At 40.2% G+C, this 17,645-nt stretch overlaps 1 protein-coding gene across 2 annotated transcripts in view; it reads left to right on the top strand.

Moving 5' to 3' along the window:
* The first annotated feature begins 1,287 nt into the window (after nt 1-1,287).
* LOC109982015 (leucine-rich repeat transmembrane neuronal protein 4) overlaps nt 1,288-17,645 on the top strand; it is a 51,596-nt gene continuing 35,238 nt past the window's right edge. The window contains exons 1-2 of one of the 2 annotated variants that reach the window (XM_065963631.1): nt 1,288-1,928; nt 2,378-3,930. In XM_065963631.1, the coding sequence (XP_065819703.1) occupies nt 1,877-1,928; nt 2,378-3,930 (1,605 nt within the window). In that variant the 5' untranslated portion in view covers nt 1,288-1,876. Of the gene's footprint in view, nt 1,929-2,377; nt 3,980-17,645 lie in introns of both variants that reach the window. The other variant, XM_020631047.3, reaches the window with a different exon arrangement.

The raw sequence follows: 17,645 nt of genomic DNA on the forward strand, positions 1-17,645 counted from the left end.
CTTTGTCACAAACTATCTGCGGTTTGAGGTCAAATGTTCATTAATGTCCATCACTGGTAATTACGCCACTCATTAAGTACAGGAGCAGAGGGACCCATTAAAAGTGATGACTTTGACCCTGACACAGAGTCCCATTATGGACCTGAGAGCACCCTTTGTTGATGCACGATGCATCTCAGTGCCAATACACAACAGTGAGCAGTGAAAAAATACCCTCTGAGGTTTTCTAACTTTTTCTTGGCAATGATGAAAAGATACATTCCAAACCAACTAACTGAGATAAAATACACAAACTCTACACATCTGTTGATGTTTTATGAATCTTTAATTTCACAAAATATATAAAAAATAAATGTTTTATTAGAAATGACTAAAAACTGGATCACAGACACTAGGAGAAGACATAAACTGTTAACCTTAACACGCTGACCTTTTCACTGCAGGCATACCTGACTATGAAACACTAATTAGGAATCATGTTAACACCGGAGAGCTTTCAGGAAGGTAGTGCGTGGAGGGAGCTATCAGTTAAAACTGCAACTGTGCAGGAAGGCAATGCAATCAAAAAACAGCACATGCTATAATGTGGACACTATACTTTGAATAAGAAACTGAGTCAGCAGGCATCACCAAAGCATGTAAATGAATAGTTTGGATGAATTAGTGAAGAAACTGTAAATTTTCTTAGAAGAAGGGATGAAAAGTCCTTTTTTTTCTGTTTTCTTTTGCAACAATATTTCTGTTCAAGTAGATTTTGAGTAATAGAAAGCACGAGCATTCTAGTCATATACTTCTATTGAAGTTACTGATTATTCTTACTTTTTTTACTAAACATATCATACATTTCTATTTAAAAATGGATTCTTTATGGATAAAATTACCAAAAAGCACAAATAACAGAAATATCAGCTGGACCAGAATGAGCTGAATCAAAATGCTTTCTAAATCTAAATGCATAAGAAAACTACAAAGTTACATGATATACAAATACATTATGTATAGTATAAGATCTTCCACTTCATGTTAACATATAATAAGAGGGGGTGGAAGAAAATCTAATCTAAGATTTGATGGCTTCATATTTAGTGAAAAAAGCTCAAGAGCAGGCTGTCCTAAAGGTTTTGATTTGGTATAAAATGTTCTCAAATATCTAAAAGCAGGGGAAGCTCACTTCCTCTCCCCCAGCCTTAGTTGGCATGCAGCCTATGTTCATGAGGACAATGAAGACTGCTTTAATGTGGGCTGCTGAGAATCACTCAGTGACCAGGAGAGGGCATCTCAAGTCCTGAAACGAGCGCCAGGATCTCAGTCTAATCCTCCTCCAACATCATTCCTGTTGCTATACAACTGATTTATTCGTGATGCCACGGTCAACGGCTCTAATCCACAGCAGACTGCGCCTTTCCCCTCCGCTCTCCTCCAAGAAATCAGGAAACATCCAACTTGTCGGCTTTGGACCGCAGTTTTTTTCCTCACTAAATTCTCCCCTTGGTTGGTTTCCAGAGTCTTTTCCGTCACTTAACCTAGATTTAACATTTGGCGACTCGGTCTTTAAAATGTGTTTTAGAGCCTCCCAGAGCGCGCGCTAAACAGTGTCATTCTCACGAGCCTGCAAGCTTGAGCGCGCCCATCCAAGGACTTTGAAAGGTGGTCTGAAATATGCTTTATTTTCAGGCTGATGTTGTGCGGTAACGTAGGAAACTACAGGCAGAGGTGGATGCACACCTTCTGGAGCTACTCACATCTCCGACAGGTGTGCGGCCGTGCGCAAATCGGATCCGGCTGCGACGCAAATTGCGTTTATGTTCCTTGAAGACGTCCTGGGTGCGTGTCCAACTATTTTGGACAAAACCTCTAACATGTGGACCCGGGACGCATGCAACAGACAGCCCTAAACACGAGGATGAGCCGACCCGCCACAAATATGGGTATGTACGCTGCTCTGCAAGGTACTTATGGTCTGCATTTCTGCGCAAAGTCTTCAGTCGTTTGGATAATTACAATTCACTTAAAGCTAATGTTGCCGGTGTCTTTGTCTCCTGCGGGTTGTGAGTGATGACTGCAGGCAGGGGGATCTGAGGGAGATTTTCAGTAACTATGTGATAGGTTTAGACTGAAGCGTGTGGATATCAATCACCTTTCCAATGTCCCTAGAGCATGACTTTGACTGTGATAATGACTGTAAGTGTGTGTGAAGTGAGCTGCAAATAACCCCTCATGCCTGAAAACATAGGATGGGTAATAATGGCTGGTTGTCTGATTCAATTTGATTTCTATTGCAGTTTATTCAGTCTTAATGTAGTCCCAGTATTTTGGTACTTATTTGTGGATAAATATGTTATGCTCTTAAGTATTTCACTTTTCTGTGTGTCCTCAGGACTTCTCGTGCTGTTCAGATGGCTTGTATTCACAGTTGTGGTGCCCGCCTGGCTGCTTGCTTCTCCAAGCAGCATCCGTGAGCGTCCCTGCCCCCTGAGCTGTAGATGTGATGGGAAAATAATATACTGTGAATCCAATGCTTTCCGTGATGTGCCAAGCAATGTGTCTGTAGGCACACAGGGCCTCTCCCTGCGCTACAACAGCCTGGCCAACCTCAGAAGCCACCAGTTTGCAGGTCTGAGCCAACTGGTTTGGCTCTACCTGGACCATAATTACATCAATGCCGTGGATGGTCAGGCTTTCCATGGGATACGGAGGCTCAAAGAACTGATCCTCAGCTCAAATAAGATCACACTGCTCAAGAACAACACGTTTCATGATGTTCCTAATTTACGTAACCTCGACCTCTCCTACAATAAACTGCAGGTTCTCCAACCCAAGCAGTTTTTCGGTCTACGGAAACTTCTCAGTTTACACTTGAGGTCAAACTCCTTAAAAACCGTCCCCATGCGAGTTTTCCTCGATTGTCGTAACCTTGAGTTTCTCGACATCGGCTACAACAGGCTGCGGAGCCTCACACGCAACGCCTTCGCGGGACTCATGAAGCTCATAGAGCTTCACCTGGAGCACAACCAGTTCTCAAAGATAAACTTTTCCCACTTCCCCCGTCTGACTAACCTCAGGGCGCTTTACTTGCAGTGGAACCGTATCAAACTGCTCACCCAGGGCCTGCCGTGGATGTGGACTTCATTGCAAAAACTGGATGTCTCGGGGAACGAGCTCCAAGTGTTGGACCCAAGCACATTTCAGTGTCTCCCTAATCTGCAGACACTTAACCTGGACTCCAACAAACTGAGCAATGTGTCTCAGGAGACTGTAGAGGCCTGGATCTCCCTCACCACCATTAGTTTGGCTGGTAATTTATGGTACTGTAATCCCAACATATGTCCCCTGGCGGCCTGGCTCCAGGCCTTTAAGGGCAACAAGGAGACTACGATGATTTGTGCCGGTCCTAAGGAGGCTCAAGGAGAGAAAGTGACAGATGTGGTGGAGACTTATAATATCTGTACAGCAACACCTTCTCCTATCACAACCACCACAACAACAACCACTTCCCCTCTCACTTCTACGTTTCAGCCTGAGCTGCCTCCTCTTCCCACATTGCCTGTGGTGGATAAGAAGCTGATCTGGAACAGGACAGCCTCCCCTACTCCCACCGAGGCCTCCCCCACCATCCCTCTGCCAGACACTGAGTATGTGTCCTTCCACAAGATCATAGCTGGTACTGTGGCCCTCCTCTTATCTGTGGCTATAATTCTCCTGGTTATCTATGTGTCTTGGAAGCGCTATCCGAGCAGTATCAAACAGCTTCAGCAGCGCTCGGCGGTCAAAAAGCGCCAGAAAAAGGCGCGGGAGACCGAGCGCTCCCTTAATTCTCCACTGCAAGAGTACTATGTGGACTACAAGCCTTCACACTCAGAGACTATGGATGTGCTGGTTAATGGGACAGGACCTTACACATACACCATCTCAGGCTCCAGGGAATGCGAGGTATGACCGTTGCCCTCCAAAAATCCATTTCCACTGCGAGGCATGAGAGGTAAATTTTCTAACAATCTGCAGAGAAGAATACTTGTTTTGTTTTTTTTTCTCCTCTGCTTGTGTCGGTTTGGGATAAGGAAGTAAAGGTCAGTGCACAGTGACTTGTTTTGCAATATGCTGGGTTTGTTCGGTTCCATATGATTACCCAGCTGTTGTTGTGAATCATGCAGTTTTATTGCTAAAATATGAGTCCCATTAGCTGAAACTGCAGCGGCAGCTCCTCTCTGCGGATAACTTGCATACAGTGAAATGCGATAGAACCAAAGTGGCTTCATCTGTCATCCCTGACATAAAAGAGCCCATTGATGAATCTATGTATTATCAGCCAGTCTGTTATTTATTCATAAATGAATTGCTGCCCTGTTTGGAATGATAAAGAGTGCTATTCGATCAAGTCACTTTGCAGGTGGTCCTTTCCTTTCCTGTGTGTTTGCTACCACAGCTGTAGTAGCAAACACATCAGTCATGTGAGTTTTGATATTTGTGTTTTTAGCTGTCCTTCATATGTTCATACTTACCTACATACTCACTGATCATGGATCCCATCCTCCTTTTCTTCCTCTAGGAATCATCTACTTAGGATTTAACTCATTAGTTTAATTTACAGAGTTCAAAGAGTTACTGCAGGCTGGAGGAAACTATAAAGACCAGCAGCCAAATAAAAGATAAATTATGCCTTTGGGCTCGATTTCTGTCTGGCTTTTGTTTACTGCTGCAGTAAAAATAAAACTGCATTACACTTTGTTAAATTAGTTAAAGAAACATAAAGAAAAGTATTCTGCAAAATTTTGGCCCAAGAGTTCAAACCTATATTCCCATCCGACAGCGGGACTCCTTCACATCTCTGACTCACAACTTCTGTAAGCAAAGCAAAGACGGATTGAGACAGAACAGCTAATCAATTTGCTCCTGCTTGATTAGGCACTTTTTTTTGTCTGTATACTCCCCCCCCCCCCCCCCCCCTCCCCACTGCTACACATGCATCTTCCTTTGCAGCAGCTTTTATTTTCATTTTGCATTGGAGCTAACTGTGATTAACAGGACATGTTGTGTTGGAAAATATGTTGTGTCACTGGAATCTTAGCTGCACCTTCAGTCAGTCTAAGCAGACATGCTGTGGAGCGCAGGAGACATTCTTCTTCATTGTATCTGTCAGCAAAGCTCAGAGACAAAGTTTTATCTCACACCAACACACTGCTTATTTCCTATATTCCCTATAAATCATATTATAATGTGTTAAGTCAGTGGATTGTACCTTCATTCTTGTTTTGGCCTTTGCTGGGGCCACTTGAGGGGCTGCCACAAATATGTTTCATTGTTTTTCAGTAATGTCACACACTGCGAGGTACACAGGCGCCTAAATCAGCTCTTTGTCCGATTATCTGTGGCGGAGCATTTCTCAAACACAAGGGGAGCTTGAGGTGAGATGGTCGGTTTATCAATCTCGTAGCCTTCATGTGAGAAGGTGGCATGGGAGCATTAAATGGCAGACCTAATGGGGCTTCTGCTAGCTAGAATAACTAATAACCCATCAGAGGTAAGGAGCCGAGACTTCCCCCAGCTTTGTTATTCCTTGCCCTCTGCAGCTCAGGGGAGCAGCATGAGTAGTTAAAAATGTAATGGGATTTTCTTCTTTTTCTGTGTTTGTTACATTTTATGCCAAACGCTGCAATGCAAAGTCAGAACACAGGGTTCAGCGGGGGACTTTTGAAATCACCACCCAATTTTTATGCAAGTTCAGGTTCAAGCGGTGCGTTCACACTCTGAAACTGTTGCAAACGGCTGCAATCTTTTATCTTGTGTAGTATTGTGTTTATTATCCGTATGAGTTGCATCAGAATTCAGTCCGTGTTGCAGGACGAAAGGCCAACTATGTGTAGTGATTGTGTCTCAGGCTATTTGCATCACAGTACGGCAGTGCAACACAGTCCCTCCTGATATATCAGAAGGCATTTCAGTTTTACTGAATGGCACACAGTGGAGAGTGTCGAGAGGGAGGGAGGATGTTGCCCAAAAACAGCAGCTTTAGGGTTGAATCCCACATTCAGAAGCATAGTGTGAATGCTCAACCCCAGGGAGCCCCCTTCACATTGTTTTAGCTATCCCAGATAGGAAGCACTTAAGCTATTAGCTGCATTTTCAATTAGGAGAAAGGGCTTTGTAATTGAAGCCAGTTATCTTCTGCACATGCTCAGACCAACAGACTTGGAGTAAATTTGTTTCTATAGATTTCCTCCAGCACAGCTCAGCAGGTCGTCCCCGACTTTGCGAGCTGAACTCGGCCAGTGTGAATTTTGATGAACACTTTGAACTATGCACTGCCATGCTCTTCCTGTGGCCCATTATTAAGAGGAGCCCTCTCTCCCTTTCTCCCCCGTCTATGGCATCCACTTCTGTGCACACAAAGCAGCTGCAGCGGTTGTCGTCCAACCAGGGTTCATCTCCTCTACAAAGTTAGCTCAGAAATTATTAAGGTGAAAATCCCAGTGTCTCATTCAAAGGCGATTCGTGCACCTGGGTTGAATTTGCAAGCATTAGTGAGGTGAGGAGCTCCTACTCACAAATAATTAATGTGCTCTGTGTGAGAGCAGAGAGGAAGGGGCATCTAACCGATAGTTACAAACACTGCCTTAAAAACTAGACCAAAAATAATTACAGTTTTCAGTTTAACTAATTTTTCAAGCGGACAGGGTCAGAAGCAAAGTAATGTTAACTTTCTGATGAGCAACCCAGTTTTGAAAGTACCAATTTAGGCCAGAACAAGCCGTAATTACTAATTAAGTTGTTTTTATGTCTCACTGCAGATGTGGCTCCCCGTGTTTCCCTCCTGGTTATATTAAAAACTAATAGCTCCTATGGATCTAATCAGTGTTTGCATATTACAAATCCTGCAGCTGTGGGTGCAATTTACTCAACAAACATTTGCTTAATATTAAGGTTCCTAAACCCTGTCTTTAAAATGTTCAAAAATAAGAAACAAAGATGATGAGCGATCAAAATATACTGCTTTGGCTTGCCAGTATGGCAGCTTGGACTTCATCTGTGCGTAAATGCACAGACGGCAGGCTTCCATCATGTGGTGAGAGTCTGATAGTTTTCAATATTTGTTGTTTACTTGCCAAAAGAAGAGCATCCGCGTGAGTAAAATCTCTAAAAAAGGGATGTCATTATTTATAACACGTCGTTGTTGGTTTTTTTTTACATACATTATAGGACAACACACATAGCTGCATCTTCTGACATATTAAAAACAAAACAGAACAACACACAGTAAAATACAAGCTGAATTAATAGACACAGCATTTGTGTTTCAAACCTCAAAAAAAGTTGTATCTTTTTGCTATTAATTTTCATTTTGTTCGGCCTTCTTATTTGATGGGTTAAAAAATTACACTTAATGCAAGACTGGATTGCAATGATCCATGGGTCCATTTAAGTAGGCTACTTAGCTGTTACCATACCTGATGATTTTGTGATAAATGGGCTTTCTCCGACTTGAATCAAACACAACTGCACGGACTAAAAGGAAGAAAAAAGCTTTGAGAGAAAATTGGCTGCAAAGACAAATATACAACACCTTTCTTGGTGTTTTGTATCACTCATCATCTTGTTAGATTTGGTACTGTATAAAAAATCCCTGTAATAGATGTTTGTGTATGACTAAGCACATCACAGAGGCTCAAGGTGCGGTGTTGCACTGGGAACCTGTTGGAGGGTAACACAAACACAATTATAGAAATCTGATTTCTTAAAGTACAGGTTTAAAATTCAGACTTTTAAAAAAAAAATCAAACAAGACAAATAAAACGCTCCAGACAGCAAGAGGCTCAATATCATGACTCATATTTTAGTTTTTTTGAAGGAATAGTTTAACATTATGGGAAAATGCAGTGCTTCACAGTGAGACAATACAGAGAAACAGTGCTTCCCAAAACTATTCCTGGAATTGAACGAGTCATCCTTAACCATCAGCTGTAGCACCGACTCATCCAGCGCGTAACTTATTCGGTAGAAGCTCTTAATATAGAATATATAACCATAAAGTAGCCTCTCAATGCGCAAAAAGACATACTTTAAGCGTTAAATGTATAAACACAGAGCTGGATTTATAAAGAATACCTCCCATCACTCAACTCAAGGCTGTGATTTCATGCCGAGTTAAGACGCTGCAGCAGGATGCTCTTGCACAAATGCACATAATCAGACGTCAGACTTATCTTTTTTTGTGTTAAGCACCTCTCAGGCTGCTGTGTGCGTGGGGTGAGATCTTCCCCAAACACACACACACACACACACACACACACATATACACACACACACACACACACACACACACACACACACACACACACACTAAGCGATATGCATGGTTCTGGCTTTTGACAGATGTTCCTTTTTGGAGGTGTGATGTCTGCGCTGGTGAGGAGGTGGAATACATTTAACAAACTTAGCAGCAGGGAGAGGCAACACAGGATTTGTGCTATAATACCCTGTAATCTAACATGGCTTGTTCAAATGAATACTGCGATTCTGCTGTGTCATAGTAATTAATCTCAGCATCTCATCTTTCATCCAATTGGTTGTTTTGGTGATTTTATTATTCTCATTATGATGCACTAATAGTACAAGCCCCAGCCTGCTAATGGCTTAATCTGGCACAGGCTGAAAATATGATGTTCCCTCTCCACGCTTCAACACAGACAGTATTGAATTTCACTCAGGGTTAGATGTTCTTATTTACAGAACATATACGATGAATTGATGTTTTCGCCGTCATTACAGAGGCTGGCAAAAGCCTAAAGTCAGACAAGTGATAGTTGCAGGTAGATTCATGGAGAAAACACTCTGCTGCTGAGGGAAAAGAAATGAAAGTCATCACTTTGTTGACCTCCAAACCTCCATTTTAAATTGAGGTCAGCATTGATTGACAACATCATTAACTCCTATATGCACTTTATAATACATAATAACCTAGTCCTTCACTTAAGCTCAAAATCAAATTAACTTGTCTGATATAAACAAATCAGGTGAGTCTGTGTATTTTAGGATTAAAGGTGCATCATAAAGCAACAAAGAACTTTGTGAAGTATAAGAATGCTTAAGCAGACACAGCCGTTTCTATCCAAACTAATTTGGTTAGAAATGGAAAAGACCACAGAGATAAATCAAACTAATTCATCCTTTCCCATCACACAATCTCCAGTGGTCCTTCCCTCCTGCAGCCACACATAAACCATAATGAATATTTAATGTGATATTAAACTTCTCTTTACTTCAGAGTTCTGGGCCATTTTGTTGAGGGGTTGGTGAATCAGCTTAAATCAGTTTGGTGCTAATTAGAAGTATGCTTTGATGGAAATCCTTGAAAATTGTGGGAAATTAGTCCAGTCATTGAAAACAGCTGATGTGAATATTCAAAAGGATGCGATGGTGGAAAGAGTAGTCTACGGCTATGCTAGCAGCCCCGCAATGCTAAGGGCTTATTACCACCAGCAGAGGTTTGAGATACGACAATGCTAACAGTAATGATGAATGCATGTTAAATGTTAAATGATGAAGGTCAATTTGTTAGCCTATCAGAATTTTTCAGTGTCTGCTGTTGCTAGGCAGAAAATGCTTTACTTCCAGCTCTGTGATTGGTGGCCCCGATATAAAAAATGACAGAGAGTCAAGTAAAAATAATTCAGTGAGAGAATAACAATATGACAGTAAAATTAACCAATCACATCTCCATGGTGGGTGAGCGTTGTTCTGCTCGCTGTCTGGCGCACCAATCACAAGCAAGCTTTTAGTTGTCCTTGTTGTTTTATGATTAACAATTTCATGATTGTGTTTGTTTGTTTTATTCTGTAAAGCACTTTGTCAACCTTACTTTGGAAAAGTGCTATATAAATAAGGTTTACTATTATTATTTATTATAAAGTTACCCAATTTGGCAATCTGACTTCTCCCTCAATTGAAGTCGTAAATTTATGTTTCTGTTACTGAAGAAGATTTATTGCAATCGGCGTTCTCTGGATTAACTTTTTATGAAAATTAAGTTAATTGGCAGAGAAAACCTAGGCTGAACTAAGTTTGGTGCAGAAAAAAAGGCTTTTGAGAGGCATTTCAATTCCAGTAATTACAAATGATACCTCTGGTGAACTTTGTTTTCAAGTATTACGATCTTCAAAGAATTCAAATTTAGTTATTCCAAATCTTTGAGGCCGCTGTACAGTACCAGATTATTTTATTCTGGCTGCTTCTGTCACTGATCTGTTAGGGTTTATTGGGGAAAACATCATTTCAAATTTCCCCCGGAGAGAAATGTAGCTAGTATGGCAAAAAGAAAAAAAACAAGTCCTCATACCACACTGAAAAAATAACTTGTTAAATTTACAACAATCAGTAGTGGATGTCTGTTTCACGCTGATCATTTACTTTGAAATTTACAAAATTTTCAATTTATCTCTATTGAAAGATTTAAGTGTTTTTTTCTGTAATTGTCCAGCATTTCTGTAGACACTGGCTGCATGCAGGAAAACAGTCCATGTGGAAACACAATCTGCCAAATTGCATTCCAAGAACCCATCAGCTATCATCGCTCAACAATTTAGCTATAATTAATGTCTACCTGCTAGTGCAGCTAATGCTTTGTTTTTTGGACTCAATTCTAACTCCACCTGCACTTGTAATTTTGTGGTCTCTCCAAAAATAATGACAACGTCCATACGTTAGCCTTTACTGCTAGCTGCAAAGGAAGCCCCTCAAAAGTTGGCCATCACTCCCAAAGATTTGACAGACTTAAGGCATTTGGTTCCACCATTGACATTCAATGGAATCTAGTACTTTGTGTTTACACACATCATACATTTTCTTTAGTGATTGGGACTATTTGTGCATAGCGACAGTGCATTCAAAAAGTCATGCATTTTTGTCAAAATGCTATAATGAAGCAGTTTTCTGATCTCTGACAGCTTTGGTTGATGTCTGGATTGATATAGACAAAGATGAACTTACAGGAAAACATTATGATTTGTATTAAAATTACTTTGTGCAAGTTCGGCAAATGTGTGCCACCATGGTTACAGTAGTGGTCAAGGCTAAGGAGATCATGTAGTTCTAGTTCAAATAAACCAACGTTGACTGTTGATAGGATATAAGAAGCTGACTGGGGTTTAGGTAAAGACCAAACCACCAGGACCTCTTTTCTCTGCTGATTTGTCGCCCCATCATGTCAAACCGTTTCTTCCTTGCTCCCTACAGACAATAGTCATAATTCTACAACTGCTTCAGGACTTTGTCATTGCGTGAAACATACGTCTTTATCGTGCATGCAATGACATAAAAAGTGATTCTGTTGATTTTCTTCTGGTGGTTTCATGTTTTCCTTTGGAGAAGTGAAGTCTTAAGTCTTTATCAATATTCATTCTTATCTTAGCAATTAATACATATGCCCTAAAGGAACTACTTTATAAAGCAGTTTTAATCATCCGCCTTGGGGGATGTACATCGGCTTCTCTGGACAGATTTTGTTGTTTGAAGTAATGCTTCATTGTCTGCAACATTTCCAGGTGGCTATAACTTCAGGGGGCAACATCTAGTTTCGGTGTCAGACACTCTGAGAGATTGTCTTACAATTTCACACAGGCATTCAACAATCCATCATAAAGGAGAAATACATTATAGAAGAGACACAGAAACCAATTTCAGCACTGACAGCAGCCTCAACAGACCACAATGCAATGCAGCCTCATGATATGCAGTGATTTGAGTCAGGGGTGTGACTTTTTTGACTTTCACTATAAACTTCAGTTTCTCTGCCAACACATGGAGCAACATATAGCAGCAGGCTCTCCCTCACTGCCCCTGGCAGTTGTCGAAATGCGTTCTGGGACAAACGGGAAATCACAAACTAAAGTTGAAGCTTGACGTGAAGAGTTTGGCCAAGTTTGGTTCCCAAAGAATAATTTATGCCACCTCTGTTGTAAAGCACTCTTGGCGTGTAGTGCGCCTCACATATTGATGATACATAACAGTGTATCCAAGGGTGGATTTTCCCATTAAGTCTTCAGTCTGAGTTAGAGCCGAGAAAGAAAAGAACTATTTCAATTCTCCCTAGGTCAGAATAAATGTTTCCCCTGAAAAAAAAGTATTTTCAGAGAACTGTACATTTCTAAAAACATCCTAAAAATCTGAATCCTGCATCAAGCGCTCCTCTGTTATTCTGACATATCTATCAGTCAATCATCACATGCCCTGGATTCCCTCAGTTTAAGCTTCTGTTCAATCAATCAGTGACACCTCGCCTATAATGGGATTTGACAGCTTATCTAGCACTTCATGAAAAGTCGGGCGCCACAGACAGAATGAATAATATAACATGGGAATATGAGACGTAATGTTTTATGCTGTTTTATGGTCACGGCAGACATGTTCATTTTTCTACTCAGCTTGAAGCAGCTACTTCCTATTTAGCCAGTGATTCTATTATGATTCATTTAATTAGGGTTATTAAGCCAATTCAACAGAGATGCTGTATAGTTGTGCAGACTGTGTCACTTCCATTCACTGCTAAAGAACTCAAGAGTGAAAGTTAACAGAGACTGAAGTGTAGTGTTTGCACATAATGTGTCCCAGTGAGTTGGTGGACAGTAGTTTCTATCTGCACCTCCTCTGCATAAAAACAAGACGCTTTCTTTTTTTCTTTTTTTTTCCCTGCTGGGAAGGATTTTGATGCACTGTTGATGTCTAACTCAGGAAGAGTATTGTGGTTTCCACAGAAACTAAAACTCCTTTATCACGTAGCTACACCTCCTCAGTCGGACTGACAGGAGGAAACAGTGAGTCAGTCAGCACAAACTGACAATGATGCAGCATCTCTGCCAACTTCTCCTCCTTTTAGGTTATTGTGAAATACCCGCCATGAAGCTTTGAGTGTGTGTGTGATGTGTGTGGGGGTTGTTCCTTAAAATAAGCCCTACCTGGCATATTTCTGGTACCTACTATTTGAAATTGTTCTTATTTTTGTTGGGTATATACATAGGCTCTGCTGACACAAAAACAGATATGTGCAAGAAGACAAAAAAAGTCACAACGTCCACGAGTCTGCCGCCATGCTCACAGCTCTGTGAAGCTGGACCATCGGTAGGACAGACATGCAGCTTTGCTTTCAGCTAAACAATGATATCAGTTACATATATTCCACAAAGAGTTGTTTTTTGTCCACCTGTTTTCTCTACGTTTTAAAATTACATGTAAAACATGACAGGATATCTTCTTTTTAGTATATGAAAAAATATATTTTGATGTTTGTCTGAGGCGTAAAATTGGTGCATAAGAAAAAAACCAACAAAACAAAGTGCCATGTAAACAGACAAGTCATGACAAAGTGTTACAAAAAATGACTCTGAGGCTGCTGACTGAAAAAAAGACTATACAATAACATCAGACGTGGCTGAATAATTCATCAAATAAATACATCACATGAACATAAATGCAAATTTTCCATCAGATGTTCCACAGGATTCATTTTCATGTATTTTAATCATCACTGTTCTTCTCAATGGTTCTTTTGCACATGCGTGGAGAATTACCACTAAATGTAAATGTTAATGTTGATGTGAACAGCTCCTGTTTTCTTGGGCTCATATAGTGATTGACTCTTCTATAGAAGATTTGCAATAATCTCAGAACATGTATGCTTTATTTGGCCATAAATGTGATTTTGATCAATGCAAACATGGTCCATTTTTGCAGAACTAATGCTATAGCATATTTAGCATATAGCATACTTTAACTTGGGCAGTTAGCATGCTAACTTCAGCTAATTAGCAGTAAAATAAGCTACAGTTAATCAATACTGAATAGCACAGCCCAACAGACATTTCATATGGATGATAATTCATTATTTCCTTTTAAACCATTACGACTAGTTCATATTTTGACTTCATAAGACAAGTTAAGTGTTAACCAATTCCTCATCATTATCTGGAGATAATACATGTCTTAAAAATAGAAATCTAAACGTCACGTTGGTGTTGGAGTTAAGTCTGGGGAACACAAAAGTCATTAAGATTCATTTTCTGAAAAGCCTGAATGTACGTCAATCATCTGGAGCCCAGACTTTCTATAGAGTATTGGATATTTGCGGCGTATCATTTGTTGTGACATGTATTGTGCATAGGTGGAAAAAGAAGAAGGATTCCCTTTTCCCTCTGGGGACAATCTATCATTTCAGTTCAAACAAATGGGTCAGCTCTTTATTCCAGAAGAATATTTTTGGTGGCCTTGTCACCATACACTGTGATCAGTGTGGAGTTTCAGCAGACAGAATTCAAAACGCTTTGATTGCAGGATTCAGCGGTGAGAGTACCTCATCCGAAAAAAAGATAATAAATGTGTTCATTCACAGAAATGAGAAACAGCAGTATCTACACAGCACATTATGGCTCAGATCATCCTGTTTGGATTACAAGTGCAGAGTTTTAACAGACCTCGGCTGGTTTTCTCTCACTTCAATACTCCCATCCCCTGATATCTGACTCCAGGTTGTTTCTGCCATATTGTTTTACCAACACCCTCTCTTCTCCATGTTTTCTCAGACAGGGGAATAAAATAAACAGGCCAACAAACCAGGTAACCTGAAGACAAACAGACAAAAACTGCAGAACAGAAAGCTGCTACCAGCAGAATTTTAAATGGGATCCTTGACAGTGCTTGTTTTGGCCTTGTTTTTGTCAGAAAGGAAAACTCTGCAGGCCTGTACATGCCGGATATTTTGCAGGAAATCACAAAAGAGAAGCTTGATGATCCAATTTCCATGAGCTAATTTCCCTTCATTTGACGCTGGTATCAAAACATCTAGAGAATAACATTGAGATAAACAATTGATTTGGTTTAAATGTTGAGACTCATGGTAGATGGGGCTCTGCACACTGACAGCCAGGTTAAAGGGAAGTTGTTTCTGAGGTATAATAATCATAAAAGCAGCATTGTTTTTACTTCCCATTTAACTGATGCAATGGATTGAAACATAGGCGTTCTGGTCAAATGAGCCACACTTGAAACTTATGATACTGTAAGGTTAAAGGCTGAGAACCAGATAATCTTCAAGCTAAACTCTGATTCAGACAGATTTCCAGCCATCCCAATTCATGTCCTGTCAATAACATCTGTTTATCTAATAAGGGCTGGCGATGTTCAGGATATTTGTGTAAGTGATAAAGGTTGAGAGTCATGAAACACGCCTGTCTACTACTGTATGTTGAATTGGACGCCTCAATAATTAATAAATCAGCCTGCTGATGATCTGTGGTAGCATAGATATTTGGTAACACCTCTTTGAAATCAAAAATGAACCGAGCGGTTCTACACTAATTCAGGTTAACATATTGGTCAAGCAATGTGGCTCTAGATAGATGATATCATTCAAATATATTTTGAAAAAAAGTCTTGTTTCCTAAAGTGAACCCAGACTGTTGTAGCAGTATGCGTGGTTTCACACATAACCAGTTTAACTCTAGTTTGAATGCCTTATTTGGGTGATTGGTTTGAACTGCTGTGAAAACAAACCGGATGTAAAAGAATGAAATCAGAGGCTTAATCAATATTACATCCAATTGTTGATTAGAACTCTACAGTAAGCAATCTTTTATTTTTAAGATTCATTTTTAGAGATTTGACAGAGTCATAAAGCAGGAAAGAGAGAGAGAGTGTGAAATGACCTGCCACAAAGGAGCCAAAGGCTGGATTTGAACCTGGGCCGTCTGCTAGTGAGGACTTGAGCCTCTGTACATGGGGCACGCGCACTAACCGCTACTTACTGTATGCATTGTGATTTTCTCAGATCAGACATATGATATGCCAAAATAGACTTCTCTACTCTTTGTACTTTGGCATTCAAAATCCATTCAAAATGTTAAACTTAGATATTAAAGGAATCCCCCTGTAATATGATAAAAAAAGCCATTTTTGTCATTAGCATTTCATAACTCTACTGAGACTTTTAATTAGTTTTTCACAAGCTCCTTGTGACACTAGAGGACCTTAATGCATGCCCCTGATAACGGTCTCAGTCTGTTTTACTTCATGTTTGAAGATTTTGATTAGTAAAGAGCTGGTGTACCATCGATCCTCTAAAATACAACATGTGCATATTTGACAGCGCTTTATGCTTCAGTTATCAGATTCTCCTCAAACTCTCCAGAATCAAATCACACAAACCGTTCTAATGTTACAGTGGTCAGATGTCTGTATAGACCACAGTGAAATATATTCCTGCTCTCCCTGTCCTGATTGGGTCACAATCTATTATTCTCTAGAACATAGAGGAGCTGCAAGCCAATGTGTTTGTGGTAAAATACTGTTTTATTTCCCAACCAATAACAGTTACTGACGACATGTTCAGCTTTATAAATATCCTGCATTCAAGCACAGATCATGGTAAAATAAATACTATGATGTTGACGTCTTGATCCATGAAGTTTCTATCCAATTAAATCAGATTTTTTGTTTAGCATGGTTGAAGTGAGGGGGATGATCCTGGTCATTAAAAAGCACACAGGACACAGCCCTTGTCTTGTAACAGGAAAGAGGAGAGATTTAGGTAATTTTTTTAAATGATTGATGCTCCTTGTTATAGACAGTCTCCCACCTGTACTCGATGTGATTCGCGTGATTCCAAACACGAGAGCCCAGAGTGCAGGAACACGGCATGTTGTGCAGAGCGTTTCTTCCTCAGATAAATCAGTGGGTGAGATTATCCCTGCAGCCAGGAGGTGAGGCATTTCATCAATTGGAGATCAGGACTTTGTATTGATCCGGCAGCCCATGCATGTTTGACATTACTGAAACCCCCCTGTTTTTGGTGACTCTTGGATTTCAGTCAATCCCAATTTCCATAGAGCACAGAGGTGTGAGCCGGCTGCAGCGGCAGAGCTGAGAGGTTGTGTGCTTCCGATGCTCCAGAGGTAGATTTTTTCTTCTTTTTTCCACCCACCTGTCACACTGTTCTCTTTTTTTATACAGTATGTAACCTGTACAACAAAGGCTCTGTTCTCAAAAGCAGTGCTTTCTTTCTTTCTTTCTTTCTTTATGTAATATGCTGCATTATAGTCATCAAAAGCTGGATTTGAGGTTTTTGTTTTTTCTTTCTTTCTTTATTTGTCGTAATAGTTTAAATGTATTGCACACTTTGACCTTCTTAACGTCTTTCTTTATTATTTTGTAACAGCTTAACTCTCTCTTGTACTGTGTCTTAAAAAGAAGATTCCAGCTCTTAGCTATTTCGTTTTTTTTATTCTTCTTTTTCCCAAGCCCGGCTTTATGGTGTAGTGTCAATGCAAATGTAGAAAATTGTGCACTTTATAAATTAAATGTAGTTTTATCTGTTAAAGCAGCTTCATTTGGACCTTAATGTCTTCTTCAAGATATTATAGAATCGATACAAGAAGATAAACCTTCCCCTGTGGAGCATTTTATTGGCCACAATGTATTTTAAGTGGTAATGTTTTCCAAGCACATTAAGTGATACACTCTGTGAAATATGGCTATTTACGCTGAACATTTGGTGGTACGGCACATTTAAAGAGGCGAGAAACGGGCTCCATGCAGTCAGACGTGTCACAAAAAGGTTGCTGGTATGAATGGTTATGAGAAGCAGCATTTAGTTCGGTCTGCATCAA

Source organism: Labrus bergylta, chromosome 2 (assembly GCF_963930695.1).
Source record: "Labrus bergylta chromosome 2, fLabBer1.1, whole genome shotgun sequence".
Classification (NCBI taxonomy): domain Eukaryota; kingdom Metazoa; phylum Chordata; class Actinopteri; order Labriformes; family Labridae; genus Labrus; species Labrus bergylta.